We start from the raw sequence: 25,279 nt of genomic DNA, 5'->3' as shown, positions 1-25,279 counted from the left end.
GCTTTGGTCTTCAAACATGCCAGAGTGCCTGCTGAATAGAAAAAGGCTAATGTGTCCGGTGTGCCGGCGTGCTTATATACGCCTCCAGTTACGCCGTCACACACTACTGTTCTAGCAACACCAATAGGATTGGAGTAGTTTCATTCATGTTTCAGCCCTGCCACGCCCAAAGGCGTTCCCATAGTGTCGTCACCGACGCAGTTCGAGTTCCCTCGAAGGGGAACCCTAAATTGCCCCTCCACACACATAACCATGGCAACTGACATTCCTCTTTGTTTAATTACCTCACATCAAAGGATATTCTTATCTTCACACCCAGATGTGAATTGGTGAGAAACTCCAGAACACCAGAGGAGGACAGCCCACATTCCTTTGTGCGAACAAGAATACTGTCTCCGTTTAATTTGCCTATTACCTTGTTTAATTAAATAATCTTTGTTAAGTTACTTAGCAGGTCTCTCCACTCTCTCCAGCTATATTAGTTATAGTTATATTACCATGTTATATAAGTTATATTACCATGTTGTTGTTGTTGAAAAGAAGAATCCATAAAGAAAGTTAATTTGCTGTGTTTAATCTTCCTCAATACTGATATTCCTTTAATTTAGGTTATACTAATGCCATGCTTCAACACCGTTTTATATAGTTTCTTGTTAAAGAACATGATACAGAAATATTATCCTGTGCTACTTAATTAATTTTTCAGTTCGAATTTAATGTTAAATTAAAGCTGCAAGCAGCGTTGGGCGGGCCCTCGCACTTGTAGCACGTCTGGGTGTGAGCCGGCCGCGTTGCACATCCTGGAGCTCTGCCGGTGCGGCTGTGGTTCCGACGCCGCATGAAGGTGTTATATGTCACTTCCTGTGTCCCCTATGTGGAGCTACATAGCACTTGCCGCTATGAATATAAATCGGTATTGGCGTGTAGATGTCTGCGGGGTGGGAGAGTTATCAAGCACGTAAAGTTTGGTTCAGATGTGAGCGTGTACACTGAAGTTACAACAACTTCCTGTGTCATGGCGAAGAGTTGATCTTTGACGCCACGGACACGCCCATTGATGAAAACTCACAGATAGCACAACTTTTCATCTTCAATGCCTTTAGAAGGCACAGCAGAAATTTGAAGTCGGTCGGACTAAATCCCTAGGAGGAGTTCGTTAAAGTACGGAGTGTGTAAATCATCCAAAAATGGCCGTAAAATTCAAAATGGCCGACTTCCTGTTGGGTTTAGGCTATGGCTCCAAGAGACTTTTTTGTGCGTCTGGACAAGATACACTCACCACAGAAAATTTGTGCACGTAGGTGAAACGTGCGGCGGGGGCTGCTTCGATAAAAGTCACTTCCTGTTGCCAGCAGGTGGCGCTATGAATGTGGGTGAATGTCAGCATGTACATGTGTTCAGGGCGGGACTCTCATCCTACATGTACAGTCAGCATGTAGGGTTCTTATGGGTTCTTGAGGCTTTTTTGTGCGTCTTGATAATCATATCAAGACGCACAATGTATCAACATGTCCCCAGAAAATTTCGTGCATGTAGGTTGAACGTGAACGAGGGGCTTCCTGTGTCGTATATTTCAGCTGTGCACTCCCTTCTTGCTCATTTGCCCTGGTATTTAAGTCCTCAGTTCTGTTTAGTCTTTGTTGCGTCGTCATCTTATGTTGAGTGTTCCGTCTGTGCTCTGTTCTCTGTACTCCGTGTCCTGTTTCTGTGATTTGGATAATTTTTGCCCTTTTTGGATTTACCTTTGTTTGGACTCTTACCTGCTGTGCTACCATGAAAGCCTGTTTAAGTTTAGATATTAACAAAACTTAAACGGCTGGATGACACGGTGAGGGCCTGGATGACACGGTGAGAAGGGAGATGACACGGTGAGCGTTTGTGTAATCTCGTGAGACTTGGTGCAATTCAAACATGGCAGCTGGCAACTAAACAAACATTTCATTAAACAAACAATCCGCCAATTTTAAGCGAATTAACAAATAAGAGCAGTCGAATCGCACTAGAGGACCTCGAGGATGAGTGTTTGGAGGACCTTGAAGTTTACATTGACCAGTGTTTTCATCGAGTGGTCATGGGGAAATCAAAAAGAAACCGCACAGAAGACTCACCTGGAGCATCACCTGGAGCAGTCTCCTCACAAGGTGCAGATTTCACAGAGATCCTGGATTCAATAGACAAGAAATTGTCTAGCTTTGATGCCCGATTATCTCTGGTGGAAGTACTTCACAAAGAGTTTCAGGCTCTGCGGGAATCCCTGGAGTTCAGCCAGAAACAGGTGGTTGAGCTTGCGGCGGAAAACAAGGTCCTCAAAGGTTCGGTTAAATCCCTCACGGAGGGAATGACGCGGCTCTCGGCAGACAATAAAAACATTAGAGAAGCGATCATCGATCTCCAGGCTCGTAGTATGCGGGATAATCTGGTCATTTCGGGTATCCCGGAGCAGGCGGATGAAGCCCCAGAGGAGACCGTTAAAAGCTTCATCCAAAATCAACTGAAGCTCCCGGCCGAGACCGTGAAGAACATCAGCTTCCACCGGGTGCACCGCCTGGGAGGACGGCGACAGGAGAACCAGAGGCCCAGGCCCATCGTCGCGAAGTCAACACTTCAAGCAGAAGGAACTGGTTAAAGGCCGCGGCAGGGAGCTGAGAGGGACCAACTTCAGCGTTAATGACCAGTTTCCCCGGGAGATCCTGGACTGACGCCGAGTCCTGTTCCCGATAAGAAAGAAGCTTATTGGAGAAGGATCACGGGCTGTCATCGCGGTGGATAAACTTTACGTTGATGGCCAGCTGTACCGCGACCGAGACACCACTCCTTGGCTCTACTAAGAACCAAGTCCAGCAACAGGTGAACTGTATCACTATGCGATCATGTTTTCCCCTCTCAGTTAATTACTCCGTGACATATGGCAAGTTAATAGTTATAAAATACAGTGCACGTCTCAACAGCCTATACTGTGGTTATCTGACTAGACTGATAATGTTTTGTGTATTTTCCTCTGTTTTTGTTTCACTGTTTCTTTCTTTTGTTAATGTTGCTCTTCCTCCGCCGTTTACACGTCGATCAGCTGCGCAGTTTTCATACTGTTTAATTCACAAACAGTCGGGCACACCGCTAGCACACACACGCAGGCGCATACAACATGAACACATAGACACACACATACAGGCACATACAACACACACAATGATACAACACGCACACTGCACACACTAGCCTACACCACATCCCTTAGTTGAATGATGACCTCACTTATAATCACCTCTTGGAATGTACGCGGAGTTGGTTCAAGGGAAAAGAGATTAAAAATTTTTAACCATCTAAATAATCTGCAAGCAGACATTGTCCTACTACAGGAGACTCATTTACCCAAGACAGCAGATAAACTAACCTCACCACAGTTTCCTCACTCGTACGCAGCCTGTTATAACTCAAAACAAAGGGGTGTCACCATTATGATAAATAGAAAAACACACTTCAATCATAATACCACTGCTATTGATCCAGAGGGTCGATTCATTATTGTTAACATTTCGATTCAAAATACTCCTTTATGCATTGCTAACATCTATGGCCCAAATGTTGACAACCCCTCCTTTTTTCATGCTTTCTTCAACTCACTCTCTGCTCACTCAGACACAGCTCTTATATTAGGAGGGGACTTCAACATGGTATGTAATCCAGCAGTTGACAGGCTCAGTACGGCAGGTGGTCACCGTATTTGGAAATCAACAGACATCCTTAAACAATACATGAGCGATTTTGGTCTTTGCGATGTTTGGCGTTCTCACCACCCCACTCTTAGAGAATATACCTTCTTTTCACCAGTCCACCACTCATATTCTCGCCATGACTATTTTTTGGTTAGCAGCTCAATTATGACAGACATTTCCAACATTCAGATTCACCCTATCACTATCAGTGATCATGCACCGGTTTCTATCACTCTTACTAAAAAAAGGGTCACACGGCCAACTAGAAGTTGGAGATTTAACGCATCATTGCTTAAAGACCTAGATTTTATAAATTACTTCAAAAAGAAGTGGGCAATATATATGGAAACTAATGACCTGCCAGGAACCTCGCCATGTCTTCTTTGGGAGGCAGCAAAAGCAGTAAATAAAAAGAGCAAAAAAAAAAGAGAGATCTTGTGAATTAGAGCTAGAACAAAAAATAAAAACATTAGAAACTACCCTTGCTACCTCCCCACAGGAACACATGCTGAATGATCTGAGAAAATCAAAACTTGAATTAAATGAAATTATTAATAAAAAGACCCAATTTCAGTTGCAAAGACTACGCTTGGAGAACTTTGAACATGGCAATAAATCCAGCAGATTCTTAGCCAGCCAACTGAAATTGAATAAAGAAAAAATAACTATTTCTTCCTTAAAGGACTCAGCTGGGAATCTGACTTATAACCCAGAAGAAATCAACAATGCATTCAGAGATTATTATAAAAACTTATATACATCACAAATTGACCCATCTAGCTCTAACATCGATGCATTTCTGAACAATATAGATTTGCCAAGGTTAGATGATGAACAGATCAGGGCTCTGGATTCACCTGTTTCAATGGCTGAACTCCAGGAAGCTCTCTTACATATGCCGAATAATAAAGGCCCTGGGCCTTGCGTGTTGCCTCCAACAATGAATTCTGCTAATATCAGCCTGCTCCTTAAACCAGACAAAGACCCCACACTCCCGTCCAGTTATCGCCCAATATCACTTATTAACGCAGATCTTAAAATCATCTGCAAAACCCTAGCAAGAAGGCTAGAGAAGGTCACTCCTGGTATAATACACTCTGACCAAACAGGATTTATTAAGGGCAGGCACTCCACCAACAATACACGCAGGCTACTTAACTTAATAGACTATGCCACTATTCATAACCTGGAAACTACAGTTGTTTCTTTAGATGCAGAGAAAGCATTTGACAGAGTAAATTGGAAATTTCTATTCGCTACTCTTTCATAGATTGGATTAAAATCTTATACAGTTCCCCAAGAGCTTCTGTCAAAACAAAGGATCATACTTCTCCATGCTTTAGTCTCCAGAGGGGTACCAGGCAGGGTTGCCCACTCTCTCCCTCGCTATTTGCTATTTTTATAGAACCGCTAGCAGCTGCGATCAGACAAAATAATAATATTTAGCATGGTGGGAACTTCTCAAAATATCTGGGTCTTCACCTATCCCACGCAGATTTACCCCAATCTGGAATAATCCTGACATCCTGCAAAATAAGAAAACACTAAATTCCCCACTGTGGTATGACAAAGACAAAGACATCTAGAGCATGTAATGCAAGGCAGTAACTTTATTCCATTCCAGGATCTAGTGGCACAATATGGAATTAGCCATAATAGATTTCTGGAATTTCAACAGTTTAAATCCATAATTCAGGCTAGATTTAAGGATAAAATAATGGACTTAGATTTACCTCCAATGATAACAGACTTTCTTAAACTCTCGCCTCCAAAACTGTTATCAAAAGTATACATGTTACTGTTAAAAACAGATAGTTCAATCTCTCTCCCATTCTTAAAGTGGGAGACAGATCTATCCATTAGTCCAGACCAAAACTTTTGGATGCAGATATGTTTAAATACCTTTAGAATGACTACAAATCCCAATCTACAACTTATACAGTATAAAACTCTCCATAGAACACACTATACTGGACAAAGGATGTTCAGAATGGGTCTTATGCAGTCAAACATCTGCCGGAACTGCTCAGGTAACATATCTGATAGTTACATGCATGCTATGTGGCAATGTACACCTGTTCAAAAGTTCTGGCAGAAGATATGTGAAGACCTATCGATATGGCTAAGTTACCCCGTCCCAGTTTCCCCATCACTCTGCGTGCTGGGGGACCTAAGTGACATTAGTATAGAGGTTGACACATCATACATGCTTCTCACTGCCTTATGCATCACCAAGAAAACTATCCTCATGAACTGGAAGGCCAAAAAGAATATAAGTATCACCCAATATCGGAATCACCTTATAGATCACATTAGCATGGAGAAAATGTCTGCTGTAAAAAAAAAACAAATTGACACAATTCCAATCTCTCTGGTCCCCCTTGATCAACTTAATAGGGGTGGGTGTGTACTGCCTTGCTGGTCAGGGTCCCGTACGGCCGGTAGGTGTGTCTGGGGGTGGGTTGATTCTTAGATGCATTGCGGTACAGGCGTGGGGGACTTTTTCTAATTTTTTTTTTTTTAAATGTTGGTTGATGGCATGGTGTTGGCGGTGGAGGTTGGTGGGGGGGGATGCTTGTGGTGGGTTTCGGTCCAGTGGTGAACGTGCAGTGTGGGTCACGGTGTAGCCATGGGTGGGGTCTGTGGTCTCTCTGGATGCGGGGGGGATGGGGGCGGTTTGCGCCGGCTGGCATCTCTCCTGTGCAGCGCATTACTTGGCTGTTGTGTGCCGCTAGTTAGATTGGTAGCGGGGTAGTGTTGATTGGCTCATCTGTAGGTCATTATTGGCTTGCGTGCTTGTCGGGGGTTGGGGGCATCAGGTGCGGGCTTGGACTGGGCTGGTGTGCGGCTCTGTCCTGTGTGCATGCTGTGCATCCTGATAATTGCATTTCGGTTCTCTGAGGGGTCTGGCGACTGGTTGTTGGAGGGGTGGGGGACCGGGAAGAAGGGGTTGATGGGGTGGGTTGGGGGTGCAGGCTGGTCCTTTTTGAGCTGGTTGGGGGGTGTCTCCTCTGGATTTTAGTGCCTGGACTGGATGCTTGGTGGTTGTGCTGGGATCCTGTGTGTGGAGGGATTGTGCTTTGGGGTGTGTCGATGGTTGCTTCGCAGTCGCATCGTGGCCCTTTGGATTGTGGTCGTGTTGAGTCCTAGGGGCTAGGTGCATCTGCTGACTCCCTAGGGCTGAGGGGCTGTTGCTGCTGTCGCGGGGTGATTGCTGTCTATTTTTCTTTGGGGACCTTGTGTGTGGGATGCTTCGCTGCTAGGGAGGGAAGGGCGCGGGGGGTGGGGGTCTTCTGGCCTTACCTGGCCTGAGTGGCATTGCCTCCTGGGTGTGGGCCGACCTTCGGGTCTGGGCTGTTGGGCCGTTCTGTCCTTGGGCGGGGTCCTTGGGTTGTGCCAGCTCTGATGGCCTGGTGGTGCTCGAAGTGCTCCTGATTGTGGGGGAGCGGTGAGGTGGGGGGGTGGCAGTGGGGCTGCCGGAGGGGCCCCGGCGAGGACGGGGGATTGTTGGACTTTGGGTTGGGGCTGCACTGACCTGCCTCGAGAGTGTGTGGGGGTCTGGGGCACGGGGCTTTGGAGCCTCTGGGTCTGGGGCGGGTCTGCGTGCTGGGGGGGCTGGGCCCCCCTGGGCCCGTCCTGGGGATGGGCGGGGTTGTCGCTGACTCTGGGGTGCTGCCGGTGCTAGAGGGGCTCTTGCTATAAGCCCTGGGCTGGAGGGACCTGGCGTCCTCCTGCTTAGGGGGGTGGGGGACGGGACTGAATAAATGATGGGGCCAGTCAGGAATCTGGTCTTCTAGCCTCCCTATGACCTCCTTCACCTTTCCCCCTTTGGTCATGTCTCACAACATACACCCTTAGGACCCTGGGGGGCGGGCAGCCTGCAGGGCGTTTGGGGGGTGGGGCTGCTTTATTGCGGCCTCGCACTCCTTCCTCCCTCACTGCCTGCCCCTCAATTTTAATTACACATTAGACACATAGGGCTTGGGGGGTGGGAGGGGCACGATGGGAGGCTCCACTACCTGACAGTTGTGTGGTGCCTGTGTCACAACTACCCTCCAATTTTAGTTGTACCTTAGTTACCACACACCTTTACTCCACCATACAACACTTCACAATCCATGACATGCATCCAACACAAAACAATACATTTACAGAGGCAGGCAGAGGGGTTGAAGGAGTGGGGGAGATTCTCATTGGCCTCGTGTCCTACCCCCTGGAGCCCCGGGCGTCGGGGGTGCTGTGGGGTTGGTGACGGCCTTGCCTGATCTGGGGTGGGCTGGGGGGGGTCGGGGCTCCCCTGGCGTGGGGGCCCTCCCTTGACCTAGGGTTCTGGGGACTTGGGCTTGTGGCCTTTGCTCATTTCTGGGCGGGTGGTGTGTCCCTGGGCCTGGGGGCCCGTTGTCTCCTCTCCTCGCCTGGGCCCTCTTCGGCAGAGGTGAGGCTCCCGCTGCTTCCCCCTGCCAGCTCTCTCACGGTGGGGACATTCGGGAGTCTCTGGGGCGCATGGCCGGTGTTGTCGGGGTAGGTTTTGGTGCTCCTCCTTGGGGGTGCTTGACTGGGGGGGGCTGGGCCCCTGTTCGGGGATGAGATCGGCCTCGGGGGCTGCTGTCACTGCCTGCACTGTAGGGAGGGATGCCTCTGGCTGGGCTGGGGGACCGTTGGCCTGGTTCTCCCGCGTTATCGCTCCCTGGCGGCAGGGAGCTTCCCGGCACGGCTTTCTGCTGTTCTTCCTTGGGGCGGGGTACAGCTTCCCCCGGGACATGCAGTCTGGGGTCCTTTGTGCTTTGGGGGGTCGCAGGGTGTCCTGGCTTATGGGGGGTGGGGGTCTCTGCGCGGGTTGATCCGATTGTCGATGCATCTTGATGCATTATGCTTTTTCCCTGGGCAGGGTCTCTGGATGGCTGCTGGGCGTTTAGTTTGTGCATTGGAGTCCGGGGGAGGCATTTCCTCGTTGGCTCGGAGGGACCTGTTTGCTCGTTTACCCTGTTTTGCTTCGTTGGCCTCGGATCCGTGCTTCCCCATTTCTCTGTCGGCCAGTTGTTGGACCCCTCTGGATACTGAGGTATATAGTTATTTTTCAGGATGTGCAGGGCTGTGCTCCGGTTTGTTCTGGGTTTGTGCCTGGAGTTCTCGGCCCTTGACGGGTGGGTGGGTTGTTGGTGGCATGCAGCTGAGCTAGTTGATTTTGCCTCGTTGCTGGTTTGGCTGGTGTTGCACGGCGGCCAGGGGGCGTGCTGGGCATGGGGGATGTCGGCTGGCACCGGTGGCCTTAGTTTTTTCCGGCGGTTGGGGGGATGGCGGACTTTTATTGGCGGGTGCACGGTGACCTATGCGGCGCGTTTGCTGCCGGGCTGGGACTTGCTGCTGGTGTTTCTCTCCGCTGGCTTTCGCTGTCGTGTTGTTCCGTTTACTCTCTCTCGTTTGCCCGACCTCGCACGCGGGATTCGCGGGGGGCTGCTGGGCATTGGGTGTCGCCGTGCTCGCGCAGTGTGCGCGTTGGGCTCGTCACTTGTGCATTGGTGTTGATGATTGCGTGGCATTTGGGCATTTTTGTTGTTTGCTGCGCGGCGGTGGGGTGCTGGGTGGGGGGGGAGCACTGGTCTATGTTGTGTGCGTGCCGCGGTCGGTCCAGGCGCTGCTCTTCCGCGGGTTACGCTTTTTGCGTTCCGTCGGCATTACGTTGTCAACTGGCATTTGGGTCGGGGTCTTCTGCGTTTGCATCGCGGTGCATCTCGGAGTCTTTGTTTTGTTTTTTTTATTTGATTTATTCTTTTTCTTTCTCCCACCCCTATTGGCTACTGGGGTTCTTGCCTGCCTGTTACAGTCGTGGCGCCCCACTCTCACTAACAACTACATTCTTTAACAGGCTTATGCGCACACACATGTACACACACACACATACAGACACATTCACCCACACGCACACAGACACACACAGACACAAACAAACTTAGGTTGTCCCTGGTAGAATTATTCCTGATGCTTTTATTCCTGATGTTACTTATTTAAATTAATTATTATCCCAGCTCTCGTGGCTGTGTTGTGTTGCTTATTTAGTGTATGTGACTGTTTCTTGTTTTCATTGTTCTCTTAGTTGTCTTAATATGTCAGCTGTTTATTGCTGCTGTTCGGCTGGTTGTCTTCTACTATTATTATTATTTTTATTGTTTGTTTTTGTTTGTTTGTTTGTTGTTGTTGTTTTTCTCCTCCCCAAGCCCCCCTCTCTGTTCTATTGCAGGTTTCGTTGCTTTCTGCAATTGGTGTTTCCCACAGCTTTTCCCTGTTGTCCCCACCTTTCATCCCCCTTTCCCCCTTCTCTTACAGGTGTTGTCCTTTCTCTGTGCTGTCTGTTTGTGCCCCCCCATCCCCGTGTCTGCCCCCCTGTCCGGCCCGGTGACAAATCAATACATAATTAAATAAATAATAAAACAGACAAAGGAGTATTTTAATACTCTCTTGTTAAAGTAAAATCTGTCTGGCACAATATGGTATCCAGGTCATTATACTCTATACCAGGCTGCTGGGCAGGACAGGTTTAAAAAAAAAAAAAGGAAAAAGATATTAACAATCACATAGAAGTGCATCCTGTTGTCTGTGTCTGCATTTGGCCTTCACACCTCCGTTACCTGCATCTGCACTCAGCCATCCTTGACATCCATCATGCTCTTGAAATATGTTGGCGCTGTTGGACTGACATGATCGCCAGCGTTCTATGATCATGATATGGTCCTCATTTATTTATTAATTATTCATCGCTCTATTCATTGCATTCACTCATTTGTGTGTCTTGTAGTTGTTTGTTGTGTGTAGTTAGTAGTTTCATAAAAGTTTAATTTATTATGGTCACTGTACATGAGTCAAGAACTTGATGTCCACCTCCCGAATTGAGACTTCTTTAAGGGTGGTACCTTATGAATTAATTACTGCAAGTTAAATTGTTATTTAGTATAAATATAGATTATTTCTAATAGGCCACGTTGAGTGCTATCACTCTACTTTATCTTTTGTACCAATTAATGTGTTTAGGCTTGTTAATTGTTACGTTATTTGGTGCTGCTTTTTATTAAGTGGTATTGATGCTACACAGCCTATGAACATGTGTATACCTGCCTAAAGCCTTGTAAAAAGTATCAAGGCCACCAACAGCCTTGTAAAGATTGACTTATTTGAGTGAGAGGCTACCTTTGGCTGCATGGGCCTTCCATGTCTCCCTGTTGTGACAAATCTCCTGGTTCCACGTTGCCTTGAAGCTCTTGAAGTCCAGTGTGGTCAAACAGCAACTGTCCTCTGAGCATGGACTCTTCACACTGGAATGCTTTCCATCGCTGCCACTAATACTGTTGACACTGTGGAAGTGTAGATGTGCATGTGCAGAACAGACACACACCCAGGACACATGCACACCAAATGTTAAAACGCTGTAACTGTTTGGAGATCAAAGATGTCTTTCAAAGATGGACCTGAGTGCTGTGTTGGTATTCTGGCTTTACCCACCACTATGATGCTGTTACACCTATTATAAAAATATGACTCTGCTGATACACAACACTGTGTTCAAACAGAACTGTTAGAAAAAGGATTACAATAGTTGACCAAATAAAAATAAAAAATGCAACACTTTTTCAAAGCTACACTAATATTTTTAAAGATATTTTTGGGGCTTTTTATGCTTTTTTTCCCCCCAGATAGGACAGCTGACAGACAGGAAATATGGAAAAGTATTTATACTAGTATTTAAATACTAGCATTTATTGCTCTTACTAGTATTTATTGCTGCTCTTACCAGTATGTATTGTCAGTTGTAGATCTTGTGCTGTATTTGATATTTGTTGATGCTTGTATGTTGTTTCTCAAATGTAAGTCGCTATGGATAAAAGTGTCTGCCAAATGAGTAAATGTAAAGTAAATGTAAATGAAAGAGAAGGGACGACATGCAGCAAAGGGCTGCGGATCAGCCACATCAGAAAAAAGACTATAGGTTGATTGTTACAGCAGCTTATTACAACCCATATTTACGTTACCTTTAGTGGCCATATGACAGGAGTGAAGAAAGAAGTCATGCGACGTAGTATGAAGAGTGACAAAGTCTGCTTAAAGCCTTGATTATACTCGGGAGAGGGTCCACACATGGACAGCTCAGCGGACTACTTCTGTTTATACTACTTTCTGGATTCAGCTTGGCGGACCCATTCCACAGGTACGCAGTAGATCGGTTGGTGCGCTGGTAGCGTAGTTGGCCATAAAAAATGGGAGGCACGCCCCTTTGATGACGATATTTTTGTCACGCGGGCCCTTGCATACTCGCGGACGCGGAAAGTATAATCCTTGGATAAGGAGGTAGGGAGGCGGAGGGGTCCCACTCAGGAGCCCTGTGTCAATCCAAGTCAGTGTTGGCTTATTAATAGTTCTAAGTAAAATAGTATTCTGATGTGAGTTAAGTCATGTGATTTACGTGACTTACCTGAAGTACTTATTTGAACCCACACCACGGTCTTTTCCTAAACCTAACCAAGTAGTTTTGTTGCCTAAAAGTGTCAGGGTTAATGCTGAGTGCAAACAGGAATTGGGCCCAAATGCAACACACTGAACATGTAGGAAGAGTTCTAATAATTTATTAACAAAAAGAGTTCAGGCCAATCCAAAGCCGGTTTCACACAGAGATTCCACAATAAAGGCAGAAAGATGTCCGCCAACAATCCTGCAACAGTGTGTGTTTTCACATAGCGTTCCGGCTTTCCGGATTACCTCCACTGCAGAGGAACAAGGCAGGAAGACAACGGGCCGACAGAGATTGAACAGAATTAGGACAATGGGTGCTTCTCAATTCTCTTATTGTCGTTTCCTTGCTCCTCGATCCTCGCTGGAACCGGAAGTCGTTCCACTCCACTATCTTGCAGACCGTCCCAAAGCTCTTATTTGCGCTCCGAGGAGCGAGGATCGATCTCTGAGGAGCTATGAGCAAGGATACACCAGTGCATCCTTCACAGACGTCTTTTACTGACCGACGCCCCCTTATTTGGTAGCCGTTATATTGATTGGACACTGCAGCTGATCGGACTGATCTGATACATCAGGACAGATAACATTAAAGTGTATCACTGCAAAGACTTAGGCTATGTTTGATTTGTTTTATGATTCACTGTCTAGTTAAAATCTGAGTTCATTGTAGGTCTGAACAACAAGCCCCACACACAACTTTATTGATTTATTAGAAAGAGTTTTCTTTTAGCAAGAAACGCGTTTTACATCATTTATTGTTATTTCTTGTCAGTCACGTGAGGCAGGCCATTACCGTGTTTAGTGTTTAATGATCAATTGGTGACGATGTGACACATCACAGTTTTGAGCGTGTTAAGCTCCAGGTTGTTGTGACCACACCAGAGAGCCTGCTGATCAACCTCCTGTCTGTAGGCCGACTCATCACCGTCCTGGATGAGGCCGATGACCATTGTGTTGTCAGCGAACTTCAGGAGTTTGACAGATGGGTCTCCTGAGGTGCAGTCGTTGGTGTAGAGGGAGAAGAGCAGTGGGGAGAGCACACACCCCTGGGGGTCACCAGTGCTGATAGTCCAGGTGCTGGATGTGATGTTCCCCAACCTCGCCTGCTGACTCTTGTCAGTCAGGAAGTTTGTAAAGCACTGACAGGTGGAGGCTGGCACATTGAGCTGGGTGAGTTTGGTGCTGAGGATTTCTGGGATGATGGTGTTGAACGCCAAGCTGAAGTCCACGAGCAGAATCTTTGCATATGTCCCAGTTTTATTAGGATGGCTGCGGCCCCCCCTGGCAGCACCACTGGATGGGACAAACATTTTAAGATCAGTAGCTTCAGTTTGTGCATTTATAGCGCCTCCTTGTGGTCAATTTGAATGAGACTTCCAGTGTATGTGTGAGGTCCTTATGTAGACATATCCTGCAAGTTTTGTGTTGATTGGACAAACAACTTGTATTTTGTAGCCTGTGTTGCGTTTTATCCCCTGCAGTGTGCATTTATAGCGTATAAATATATCTCCTGAGAGATTTGTGATGATTGGAGAATGAATATGGGATTTATAGTGTAATTTGTGTAATGCTAAGCACCTGTCTTGCGTTTGTAGCGCCCCCTAGTGACGTATGTACATCAAGCTGTCCAGGTATATCCGAGGCACCTATCTGAACATATCGTGTAAGTTTTGTGATGACTGGCCCTACAGTTGCTGATTTGTGGTCATTTATGTCCAGAGCCACACCCCTTTCAAAGTTCATTGGTCCATTTCTTGAAAAGTAATTGAGATATCGACATTCTTTATACAACTTTTAATCGGCTTGATCCAATGATGATTCACTGAAAATTTGGTGGCAATCGGAGCTACGGTCTAGGAGATGTCAAAAATGTGATTTTCAAAAAATTCAAAATGGCGGAAAAAAAGTCTAGGCGGACCTTAATACACTGCTCAAAAAAATAAAGGGAACACTTAAACAACACAATGTAACTCCAAGTCACTCACACTCACACTCAGTTCCTATGCTTCCTGGCTAATGTTTTGGTCACTTTTGAATGCTGGCGGTGCTTTCACTCTAGTGGTAGCATGAGACGGAGTCTACAACCCACACAAGTGGCTCAGGTAGTGCAGCTCATCCAGGATGGCACATCAGTGTGAGATGTGGCAAGAAGGTTTGCTGTGTCTGTCAACGTAGTGTCCAGAGCATGGAAGTGCTACCAGGAGACAGGCCAGTACATCAGGAGACGTGGAGGAGGCCGTAGGAGGGCAACAACCCAGCAGCAGGACCGCTGCCTCCACCTTTGTGCAAGGAGGAGCAGGAGGAGCACTGCCAGAGCCCTGCAAAATGACCTCCAGCAGGCCAAAAATGTGCATGTGTCTGCTTAAACGGTCAGAAACAGACTCCATGAGGGTGGTATGAGGGCCACAGGTGGAGGTTGTACTCACAGCCCAACACCGTGCAGGACGTTTGGCATTTGCCAGAGAACACCGAGATTGGCAAATTCGCCACTGGCGCCCTGTGCTCTTCACAGATGAAAGCAGGTTCACACTGAGCACATGTGACAGACGTGACGGAGTCTGGAGACGCCGTGGAGAACGTTCTGCTGCCTGCAACATCCTCCAGCATGACTGGTTTGGCGGTGGGTCAGTAATGGTGAGGGGTGGCATTTCTTTGGGGGGCCGCACAGCCCTCCATGTGCTCGCCAGAGGTAGCCTGACTGCCATTAGGTACCGAGATGAGATCCTCAGACCCCTTGTGAGACCATATGCTGGTGCGGTTGGCCCTGTGTTCCTCCTAATGCAAGACAGTGCTAGACCTCATGTGGCTGGAGTGTGTCAGCAGTTCCTGCAAGAGGAAGATGCTATGGACTGGCCCGCCCGTTCCCCAGACCTGAATCCAATTGTGCACATCTGGGACATCATGTCTCGCTCCATCCACCAAAACCACGTTGCACCACAGACTGTCCAGGAGTTGGCAGATGCTTTAGTCCAGGTCTGGGAGGAGATCCCTCAGGAGACCGTCCGCCACCTCATCAGGAGCATGCCCAAGCGTTGTAGGGAGGTCATACAGGCACGTGGAGGCCACACACACTACTGAGCCTCATTTTGACTTGTTTTAAGGACATTACATCAAAGTTGGATCGGCCTGTAGTGTGGTTTTCCACTTTGATTTTGAGTGTGACTCCAAATCTAGACCTCCATGGGTTGATAAATTTGATTTCCATTGATAATTTTTGTGTGATTTTGATGTCAGCACATTCAACTATGTAAAGAAAGGAGTATTTAATGAGATTATTTCATTCATTCAGATCTAGGATGTGTTATTTTAGTGTTCCCTTTATTTTTTTGAGCGATGCCTTGCATTCACGGGTACCCAGCCCACTTCGGGCTTGGACCCCTAATAAAAATCCGAGCGAAAACAATAGGGTTCCCAGCCGCTTCACTGTACTGCATGCGAGAACTAGCCAATCACAGCACAGTATGGAGGGACAAGTCGAAACTCTGGAAGGAAAGAAAATAACGCTGCCAGCCTAACAGACGTCATCCTTCTTCCACCATCACCTTTCCTCTTCACATCCGTTCCTCCATCCTCAAACATCTAAACATTCTGAATTTTCATTAAACCTTTAAATGCCAAATTGTTGTTGCTTGCTTGCTAAACCTGTGATGGGATTTAAAGACAGGCATTATTTACAGGAGAGATTATACTTTGTGTATAACCTTCTGTCATGATTTTAGGTTTTTGTGTAGTCAGGTCTCTACGCTAACCTTTGTCCCAAGGAGCACATGGGCTCCTAAATTAAAAAAATTAAGAGCACACAAAGAAATTTAGGAGCGCAGTGACAAATGTTCAAGTAACAGAGTTTAACAAACTATTTATTATATACATATTTATACTACGTGTGTGCTTCTTCTCCTTGTGTTTAACTATGGTGTGAAACCATTGGAGGACTATGGAAGTGAAGACCTTGGTGTCTGGACACTCGGCATTGGCCTTAAAAATTTGTCAAATCTTTTTAAAATTTGACATTGAAAACAGCTTTTAAAACACTGATCAGTTATCACAAAAAACTTTACTGTAATTGCTTGTGTAGTTTTTGAACCAGGGACCTATTCATGATACACTAACAGCACCCACACAACCCACACCTAATGTAAACAACACTACTGAACAGTATTACAATAACTTTAGTAAAACAGATGTAAAGCAGAACAAGGGGAACGTGTTGCTCTCAGGAGAAGGCTAAGAGCACATACTGGCACACCTCTGCAGTGGAAATCTGCATCTTTCCACTGCAGAGGCTCTTTCCACAAAATGGAGGAGAAACTAGTTTAAATGAGTGTATTAGTATTTATATTATTTTAATAACATTAGATAAAGTTCAATTTTAATCTAATTATGGTAGGTTGTAGTCACTCAGACATTGTGCTCATAAATCATTTTTACAGTTCGCACGTATTGATTTTTAGGGGCATATGTGAGCAAAATGGTCGCATTGTAGAGCCCTGGTACTCATTTCTAGTCATTTCTTGTTTTACTTCCTGTCTTTGATTTCTCATCCTCTTTGTTTTTACTTGGGTAATTTTTTTGTGTTTTCTGTGTTTCCTGTTTTATTTGCTACCTACCTCTCTTATAGTTTCACCTGTACCTTTTTATCACCTCCTTGTCACATTCTGCCTGTCGGCTTTGCTTAGTTTAGCGCTCTGTGAGTTTTTTGTTATTTGATCAGTTCAGTATCTATTATATTGTCTGTCTTGTATCTTAGGTTTAGCCCTGCATTTTAGTTCTGCGTTTTAGTTAATGTCATTGTATTTACTCCTTGTTCTGTTTGTATCATTTTGGCTTTGTCTGCTCTGTGTTTTGTTTAATCCTGGCTTCTGTTTTCCCTGTTGGTTGTAGTTTATTTGTGATCTGTCTGCTTCTGTCTGGATTAGTTTGTTATTTATATTATTCTGATCTGTTACGTCTTATTTTGATAATGTCTGTGTTTAGTCCTCAGTAACACTGTATCCTGTCTGTTACTCCAGAAGCCCTCTGCCTGCCTGTCTCTCTGTTTGGTGTTTCTTTTCAGTCCCCGTCCGGTCATTGTAGCGTTTGTACGCTCTGTCGTGTTTGGAGTGTTTTGCCTGTCTCTGTGTTTCCTTCCTCTATTTGGACGTTTTATACCTGGGCACTGTTTCAGAAAGTGGGTTTAGTGAAAACTCTGAGTAAGTTGAGCCCGAGATGAGGGAAACTCTGGGTTTTTGGTTTCAGAGAGCGAGATCAGATAAACTCTAGGTCTGTAACCCCGGCAACTTACGCTGTGAACCTAACCTGCTCGAGAGGAGGTTTACTTCAACTCACGCTGAGTTTCTTTCTGACTCCTCTCCTCCTGCGGAGCCTGAAGCAGCGGTCTGACATTTCCTCATTCAGACTGTCGATATCAAAGCATATATATGAACGCAATTTTTAGAAACATCGAAATCACGTTTAAATAGGTTATTCGTTTTTTTTACCAAAACATGATCTTGAACATGACAGCTTTTATGATCATGTCACGATCTGTGTGGTGAGCAGGTTGGTGGACCCAAATGCAGGACACTGAGCAGAGTACGTACGGTAAAAAAGGTTTATTAAACATAAGGTGAGCACACTTACAGGTGGAGTGGCTGATAAACAGAGTCCAAAAATAAGGTAATCCAAACAGAAATCCAAAGAAACGGGGTGACAAGACGAGCAAGGCAGGCAAAACAGGACAACACACTGTAACACACCACAAAACACCGCAATGACCGGCCAAAAAGTAAACAGAAACAACAGGTTTACACACACACACACACACACACACACACACACACACACACACAGGGACTAACGAGCATGGCGGGAGCAATACAGGTGACAGACATGAGACTAACGAGACACAGGCAGGCAGAGAGAGAGCAGGGAAAAACAGAGAGACTGACATGCAGAGGGATTACTGGGGTAACACAAGCAGACAGATCACAACAAAACTAACACCAACAGGGAAAACAGACTGAGGATGGGATAAAACAGAACTCATAGCAGACATGGGTAAAACACAGAAGTACACAGACTAACTATATAACATATACTGGACAACAGATAGAACCGAACCCAAAACTCAACAACTCTAAGACAGATACTGAACAGATCAAAATAACAAACACTGAAGTACACGGACCAGGAGTAAATACTAAGACATTAACACCAGACTGGGAACTAAGACATGGAACCAAAACACAGACTAAATAACAGATACCAAACTGATAAATTAATAAACTAAATGGAACAGAAGACTGGACTAACATTCAGATACAATACCAAAACCTCAGAATCAAAACCCAAATACATAGCACTCAGGACAGGATCGTGACAGATCAATCTGTCATCGATGTATGGACAGAGAGTTATCTTTAGACATAGAAAATTTATCCTCAGCACAGAATAAAATCTATAAGCTACACTGTCCTTTATAACTCAGTGACTCTGTGGACATTGAGGCAGCTGTCAGGTTGGCAACAGTTGCACAAAACACTTACCGTGCGCTACAGTGCTGCAGTATACTGTTTAAACTAATGTGTATAAAACTGATCAATGAAGAGTAACCTTTCATAATGTAGTCGCACAGATTCCTATCGTACAGAATTGTATAGAACATTCCTATCGTAGTTATCAACTGAATATGATGTGAATATTTCCGAGTGAGGATGACTGTGGTGCAGCTGAAACAAATAAATGTGTTTTGACAGCATTTCATAAAATACAAAATGAGCAAGATTTTATTTATGTACCCTAGACGTCTAAAACTTCAGTCAGTTTGAACCTAGACACATTTTCCGCTGCAAACAAAATCATTAATAGCCATAGCCCTACTGAGTCGGACTGTCACTTTACAATAACAGGTCTGCATGAGTAGCCTAAACTATGTCTAATCTGTTTGATGTTAATATTTTCATCTTCAGTTATTGCCACTGGTATTTAGTCCTGTCCAGTTACAGCTGAATAAACAGGCCTAGCTATTTAAAATGAATAACAGGCTATAGGAGAATTCCAACAATTTATCATTCATTAAGGAAATTCCAGTCTGGTAAATGATGAATAAGCAACGCTGTATAAAATGTAATATTGTTAACGTATCGATCCTTCCTCCACTCCTGTGTTTTAGAGCCAATCATGGTCCGCGTTGACACGCATTCATATTTCTAGCTCCACCCGATTAAAATGGAGGTTCTCCATTTATTTACCCGTTGCCATGGTGAATCGTAGTATTGTAAGCTCCATTGATGATGGCTTTTTTTCATCCCCACGCACGCGCTTCCAGCAGGTTCAACATACTCAGACTTGACTGAACGAATTTTAAACACCTGTTCTGAAACTGGAAACTCTGAGTTTCACAGCTCAGAGTTCGTCAACCCAGAGTTCAGGTTTACACTCAGAGTTTGTTGAACCTGCCCTGAACTGTATGTAAGCCAGAGTTTTTGTGTTTTTTGGATTAAAACCTGTGCTCCATCTTCCCTGTTGCCCAGTCGTCTTGGTCTCTTGTCTAGTAGCCATCCATCCATCCACGGTCAACCGCTTATCCTGCTTACAGGGTCGCGGGGAGGCTGGAGCCAATCCCAGCTGACTTGTCTAGTAGCATATTATTATTTTTATTATGGACAAGCAAGGTTCTATTATCTATAATCTATTTTATTTTTTCTTGTTTCATCAACATAAATAACAATAATACATAACATAATAATGAAAATATTGGGAAATTGTATCAGATCACTCCTCATCCTAAGTAGTTCATCCTCACAGGTAGTATTATACGGGGAAAGACTAAAGCTTGCGAATTGTTTTGTATTTGAATGAGAAATGAGTGAAATGGTTTAGTGACCAAATAAGTTGTGGGAAATTAATTTAAGGTATTTTTTGATACGTGTTGAAAGAAAATAACTGACAATTGTTTTAACTTTCTATCAATGAACCGAATTGAAAGATCTCCAGGAGTGCATTTTCCTTTGGTGAGTGGCAAACCTCCTCCAAAAACAACAGTCACAAATATAAAACGAGTAAAGAGTATGTTTAAACAAGTCACTTAACTACACTAAGACTCTCAGAGGAAAACAGAGGCTGCACGTCCAACCGGTCAAACAAATTATACCTGAACCAGCTGCAGCTGGAGGCTCCTTGAGTAAAATCAGCTGATTGCTGCTGCGCCACAAAAGCATTTAATTGATATGATGGAACGCAGTGATTGATCAGTGACACGTGATGTGAAGAGCAAATAAAAATGTATAGAGAAGTGTTAAATGATACCAGGAGATGAAACCAATGGAAAGCCAAGCTTGTGGTGATAAACAGTGATGAACATGCCTAAGACGCAGCCGAAGGTGAGCGGCTGTTAAAATCCCGCATGGAGTCGGTGCGTGCAGGCCTTTTTTATACAGTCTATGGTGCAGGCACTTAAGGAAAAAAAGGCGTGCTCTTCTCTTTCTTTCAGTGTGTTGTTTGCGTGTTTGGCTGCAAGTAAAACCATACAAATAGTAATTTTTTGCCGCGATCTGGTTAAAAGGTAAAAGGTATGCCTAGGTATCGATGGAAGTACTGGTTTGACAGGAGACATTTCGATTCTACTCAATAATGGGCCGTTTCGGTCGATACCATAAAGGTATCAAGTGTGATACCCATCCCTAGTCTGAGCTCAGCATGCACAGACATTATACTGGGTTTTTTTATTGTTCATTTGTGGACAGTATTCTAATGTTCTGCTTTATTGCTTGGCATTCCTCATTATCTGTCCCTAAGAACCAACTTAATAAGATTGTCTGCTTTTTGAGTCCCAAGTAGTGAGGATGGGCTATCCACATGCTGTTTGTGGGCTACCTGTGTTCAGAGATCCTTTATACCTTGCATTTTTAGGGCCCGAGCACGACCGTGCGAGGTCCCTATTGAATTTGCTCGGATTATTAGGGCCCAAGCACGACCGTGTGAGGTCCCTATTGAATTTGCTCGGATTATATTTTTTTTTTTTTTTTTTTTTTTTTTTCTTTTTTCTGCAAAGTAGGCTCAACTGACATGGCCTAAACATTCTCGAAAACTCACCAAAATTTGCAAACGTGTCAGAACCGGTGAAAAATTTCGTATTCTACAAGTTTCGCACATGGGCGTTGCAAAATGACTCGCTAGCGCCACCTAGAAAATTGGAAAAAATTAGCCCCTCGTTCACGTTCAACCTACATGTACGAAATTTTCTGGGGACATGTATCATATCAAGACGCACAAAAAAGCCTCAAGAACCCATAGCCTAAAGTCAACAGGAAGTCGGCCATTTTGAATTTTATGGCCATTTTTGGATGATTTACACACTTCGTACTTTAACGAACTCCTCCTAGGGATTTAGTCGGATCGACGTCAAATTTCTGCTGTGCCTTCTAAAGGCATTGACGATGAAAAGTTGTGCTATTTGCGCGTTTTCGTCAATGGGCGTGTCCGTGGCGTCGATGATTCGCTATGAAACAGGAAGTTGTTGTAACTTCAGTGTACATGCTCACATCTGGACCAAACTGTACATCTAGGATGATAGTCCCGCCCTGAACACATGTACATGCCGACATTCACCCACAGTCATAGCGCCACCTGCTGGCAATAGAAAGTGACCTTTAACGAAGCAGCCCCCGCCGCATGTTTCACCTACGTGCACGAATTTTCTGTGGTACGTGTATCTTGTCCAGACGCACAAAAAAGTCTCTTGGAGCCATAGCCTAAACCCAACAGGAAGTCGGCTATTTTGAATTTTATGTCAAATTTTGGATGATTTACACACTTCGTACTTTAACGAACTCCTCCTAGGGATTTAGTCCGACCGACCTCAAATTTCTGCTGTGCCTTCTAAAGGCATTGAAGATGAAAAGTTGTGCTATTTGCAAGTTTTCGTCAATGGGCGTGTCCGTGGCGTGGCGTCAAAGATCAACTCTTCGCCATGACACGGAAGTTGTCGTAACTTCAGTGTACATGCTCACATCTGGACCAAACTGTACATGTAGGATGAGAGTCCCGCCCTGAACACATGTACATGCTGATATTCACCCACAGTCATAGCGCCACCTGCTGGCAACAGGAAGTGACTTTTAACGAAGCAGCCCCCGCCGCACGTTTCACCTACGTGCACAATTTTCTGTGGTACGTGTATCTTGTCCAGACGCACAAAAAGTCTCTTGGAGCCATAGCCTAAACCCAACAGGAAGTCGGCCATTTTGAATTTTACGTCAAATTTTGGATGATTTACACACTTCGTACTTTAACGAACTCCTCCTAGGGATTAGTCCGACCGACCTCAAATTTCTGCTGTGCCTTCTAAAGGCATTGAAGATGAAAAGTTGTGCTATTTGCAAGTTTTCGTCAATGGGCGTGTCCGTGGCGTGGCGTCAAAGATCAGCTCTTCACCATGACACGGAAGTTGTCGTAACTTCAGTGTACATGCTCACATCTGCACCAAACTGTACATGTAGGATGAGAGTCCCGCCCTGAACACATGTACATGCTGACATTCACCCACAGTCATAGCGCCACCTGCTGGCAAAGGAAGTGACTTTTAACGAAGCAGCCCCCGCCGCACGTTTCACCTACGTGCACGAATTTTCTGTGGTACGTGTATCTTGTCCAGACGCACAAAAAAGCCTCTCGGAGCGATGCCCTAAAATCAACAGGAAGTCGGCCATTTTGAATTTTACGTCAAATTTTGGATGATTTACACACTTCGTACTTTAACGAACTCCTCCTAGGGATTTAGTCCGACCGACTTCAAATTTGTGCTGTGCCTTCTAAAGGCATTGAAGATGAAAAGTTGTGCTATTTGCGAGTTTTCGTCAATGGGTGTGTCCGTGGCGTGGCGTCAAGATCAAGTCTTCGCCATGACACAGGAAGTTGTTGTAACTTCAGTGTACATGCTAACATCTGAACCAAACTTTACGTGCTTGATAACTCTCCCACCCCGCTATGGAGGACCGATCCTGACACAGTCAGAAATAAATACAGAAATAAATAAATGCTCAATAAATAAATAAGCTTCCAATTAAATACACAAAAAATAAAGTAAATAAATAAATGTTGGTATTAATTAAATTATACAAGGAGACATAAATGTATATATTTTAATTAGTGCCTTTACTTATTCACCTTTGTTATAATTACCTTATTTATTTATTCCCTTATAATCTCCAACTTTATTTATTACTAATTTTTTAATATATTTATTTATGTGTGTGTTTTAATATTTTGTCTGTTTTATTCTTCCTTTGTATTTTTCTACCTTATTTATTTTCACCCATGGTATTTATTTCTGCCTGTCCTTTTTAAATTTCTGTATGCATTTCTGACTCATTATGCAAATGAGGAGGGGCTGTGTCTCAAGGGGTCATCTTCTCTGCTATTGGTGGACCAGTCAGACAGGAGAGCTCTAGGCCTACTCTGCCTGCAGACATCAACGATCTTGCCCCTCACACAGTCAGATGGCTTCCTTCAGTGCGCTGAGGTGTTTAACAACTCTGAAGACACTACCAGCCATGTCTTCCTTCTCTTTTCACGTAGACGCTCCGACAGACAGTGCTTTCAGTTTGCTGCATGCATGGACACAGAACTGCGGTACAGCACACAGTAACGATGAAATGTGTGCTGTTATCACATTCTTCCTCTGTATGTACACATAAACAACAAGGCAGGGAATATAAAAGGAATTTATTTATTGTTTGGGTACATTATTGTTCAGTGTACATGCTCACATCTGAACCAAACTTTGCGTGCTTGATAACTCTCTGACCCCCAGACATCTACACGTCAATACCGATTTATATTCATAGCGGCAAGTGCTATGTAGCTCCACATAGGGGACACAGGAAGTGACATATAGCACCTTCATGCGGCGACATAACCGCGTAGGAAATTCACAGCCGCACCGGCAGAGCTCCAGAATATGCAACTCGGCCGGCTCACACGCGGACGCGCTTACAAGTGCGAGGGCCCGCCCAACGCTGCTTGCAGCTTTAATATATATATTTTTTTTTTCTGCAAAGTAGGCCCAAATGACATGGCCTAAACATACTCGAAAACTCACCAAATTTGCAAACATGTCAGAACCGGTGAAAAATTTCGTATTCTACAAGTTTCGCACATGGGCGTGGCAAAATGACTCGCTAGCGCCACCTAGAAAATTGGAAATGATTAGCCCCTCGTTCACGTTCAACCTACATGTACGAAATTTTCTGGGGACATGTATCGTATCAAGACGCACAAAAAAGCCTCAAGAACCCATAGCCTAAAGTCAACAGGAAGTCGGCCATTTTGAATTTTACGGCCATTTTTGGATGATTTACACACTTCGTACTTTAACTCCTCCTCCTAGGGATTTAGTCGGATCGACGTCAAATTTCTGCTGTGCCTTCTAAAGGCATTGACGATGAAAAGTTGTGCTATTTGCGCGTTTTCGTCAATGGGCGTGTCCGTGGCGTCGATGATTCGCAATGAAACAGGAAGTTGTTGTAACTTCAGTGTACATGCTCACATCTGGACCAAACTGTACATGTAGGATGAGAGTCCCGCCCTGAACACATGTACATGCCGACATTCACCCACAGTCATAGCGCCACCTGCTGGCAACAGAAAGTGACCTTTAACGAAGCAGCCCCCGTCGTACGTTTCACCTACGTGCACGAATTTTCTCTAGTACGTGTATCTTGTCCAGACGCACAAAAAAGTCTCTTGGAGCCATAGCCTAAACCCAACAGGAAGTCGGCCATTTTGAATTTTACGTCAAATTTTGGATGATTTACACACTTCGTACTTTAACGAACTCCTCCTAGGGATTAGTCCGACCGACCTCAAATGTTGTGCTGTGCCTTCTAAAGGCATTGAAGATGAAAAGTTGTGCTATTTGCAAGTTTTCGTCAATGGGCGTGTCCGTGGCGTGGCGTCAAAGATCAGCTCTTCGCCATGACACGGAAGTTGTCGTAACTTCAGTGTACATGCTCACATCTGGACCAAACTGTACATGTAGGATGAGAGTCCCGCCCTGAACACATGTACATGCTGACATTCCCACAGTC

At 44.9% G+C, this 25,279-nt stretch overlaps 1 protein-coding gene across 2 annotated transcripts in view; it reads right to left on the bottom strand.

Annotated features, from left to right (window-relative positions):
* The window catches only part of LOC119905434 (calcium/calmodulin-dependent 3',5'-cyclic nucleotide phosphodiesterase 1C-like), a 108,457-nt gene that overhangs the window by 10,684 nt on the left and 72,494 nt on the right, over nt 1-25,279 (bottom strand). Inside the window, exon 15 of one of the 2 annotated variants that reach the window (XM_038722473.1) lies at nt 10,896-11,059. The exons of the other annotated variant lie outside the window; for it this stretch is intronic. Within the exon in view, the coding sequence (XP_038578401.1) occupies nt 10,896-11,059 (164 nt within the window). The remainder of the gene's footprint in view (nt 1-10,895; nt 11,060-25,279) is intronic. 2 annotated transcript variants of the gene reach the window in all.

Source organism: Micropterus salmoides, unplaced genomic scaffold (assembly GCF_014851395.1).
Source record: "Micropterus salmoides isolate LMB-PRFRI ecotype aquatic unplaced genomic scaffold, ASM1485139v1 Ms_hic_scaffold_1, whole genome shotgun sequence".
Taxonomy (NCBI): domain Eukaryota; kingdom Metazoa; phylum Chordata; class Actinopteri; order Centrarchiformes; family Centrarchidae; genus Micropterus; species Micropterus salmoides.
This window is presented reverse-complemented; position numbering and strand designations above follow the sequence as displayed.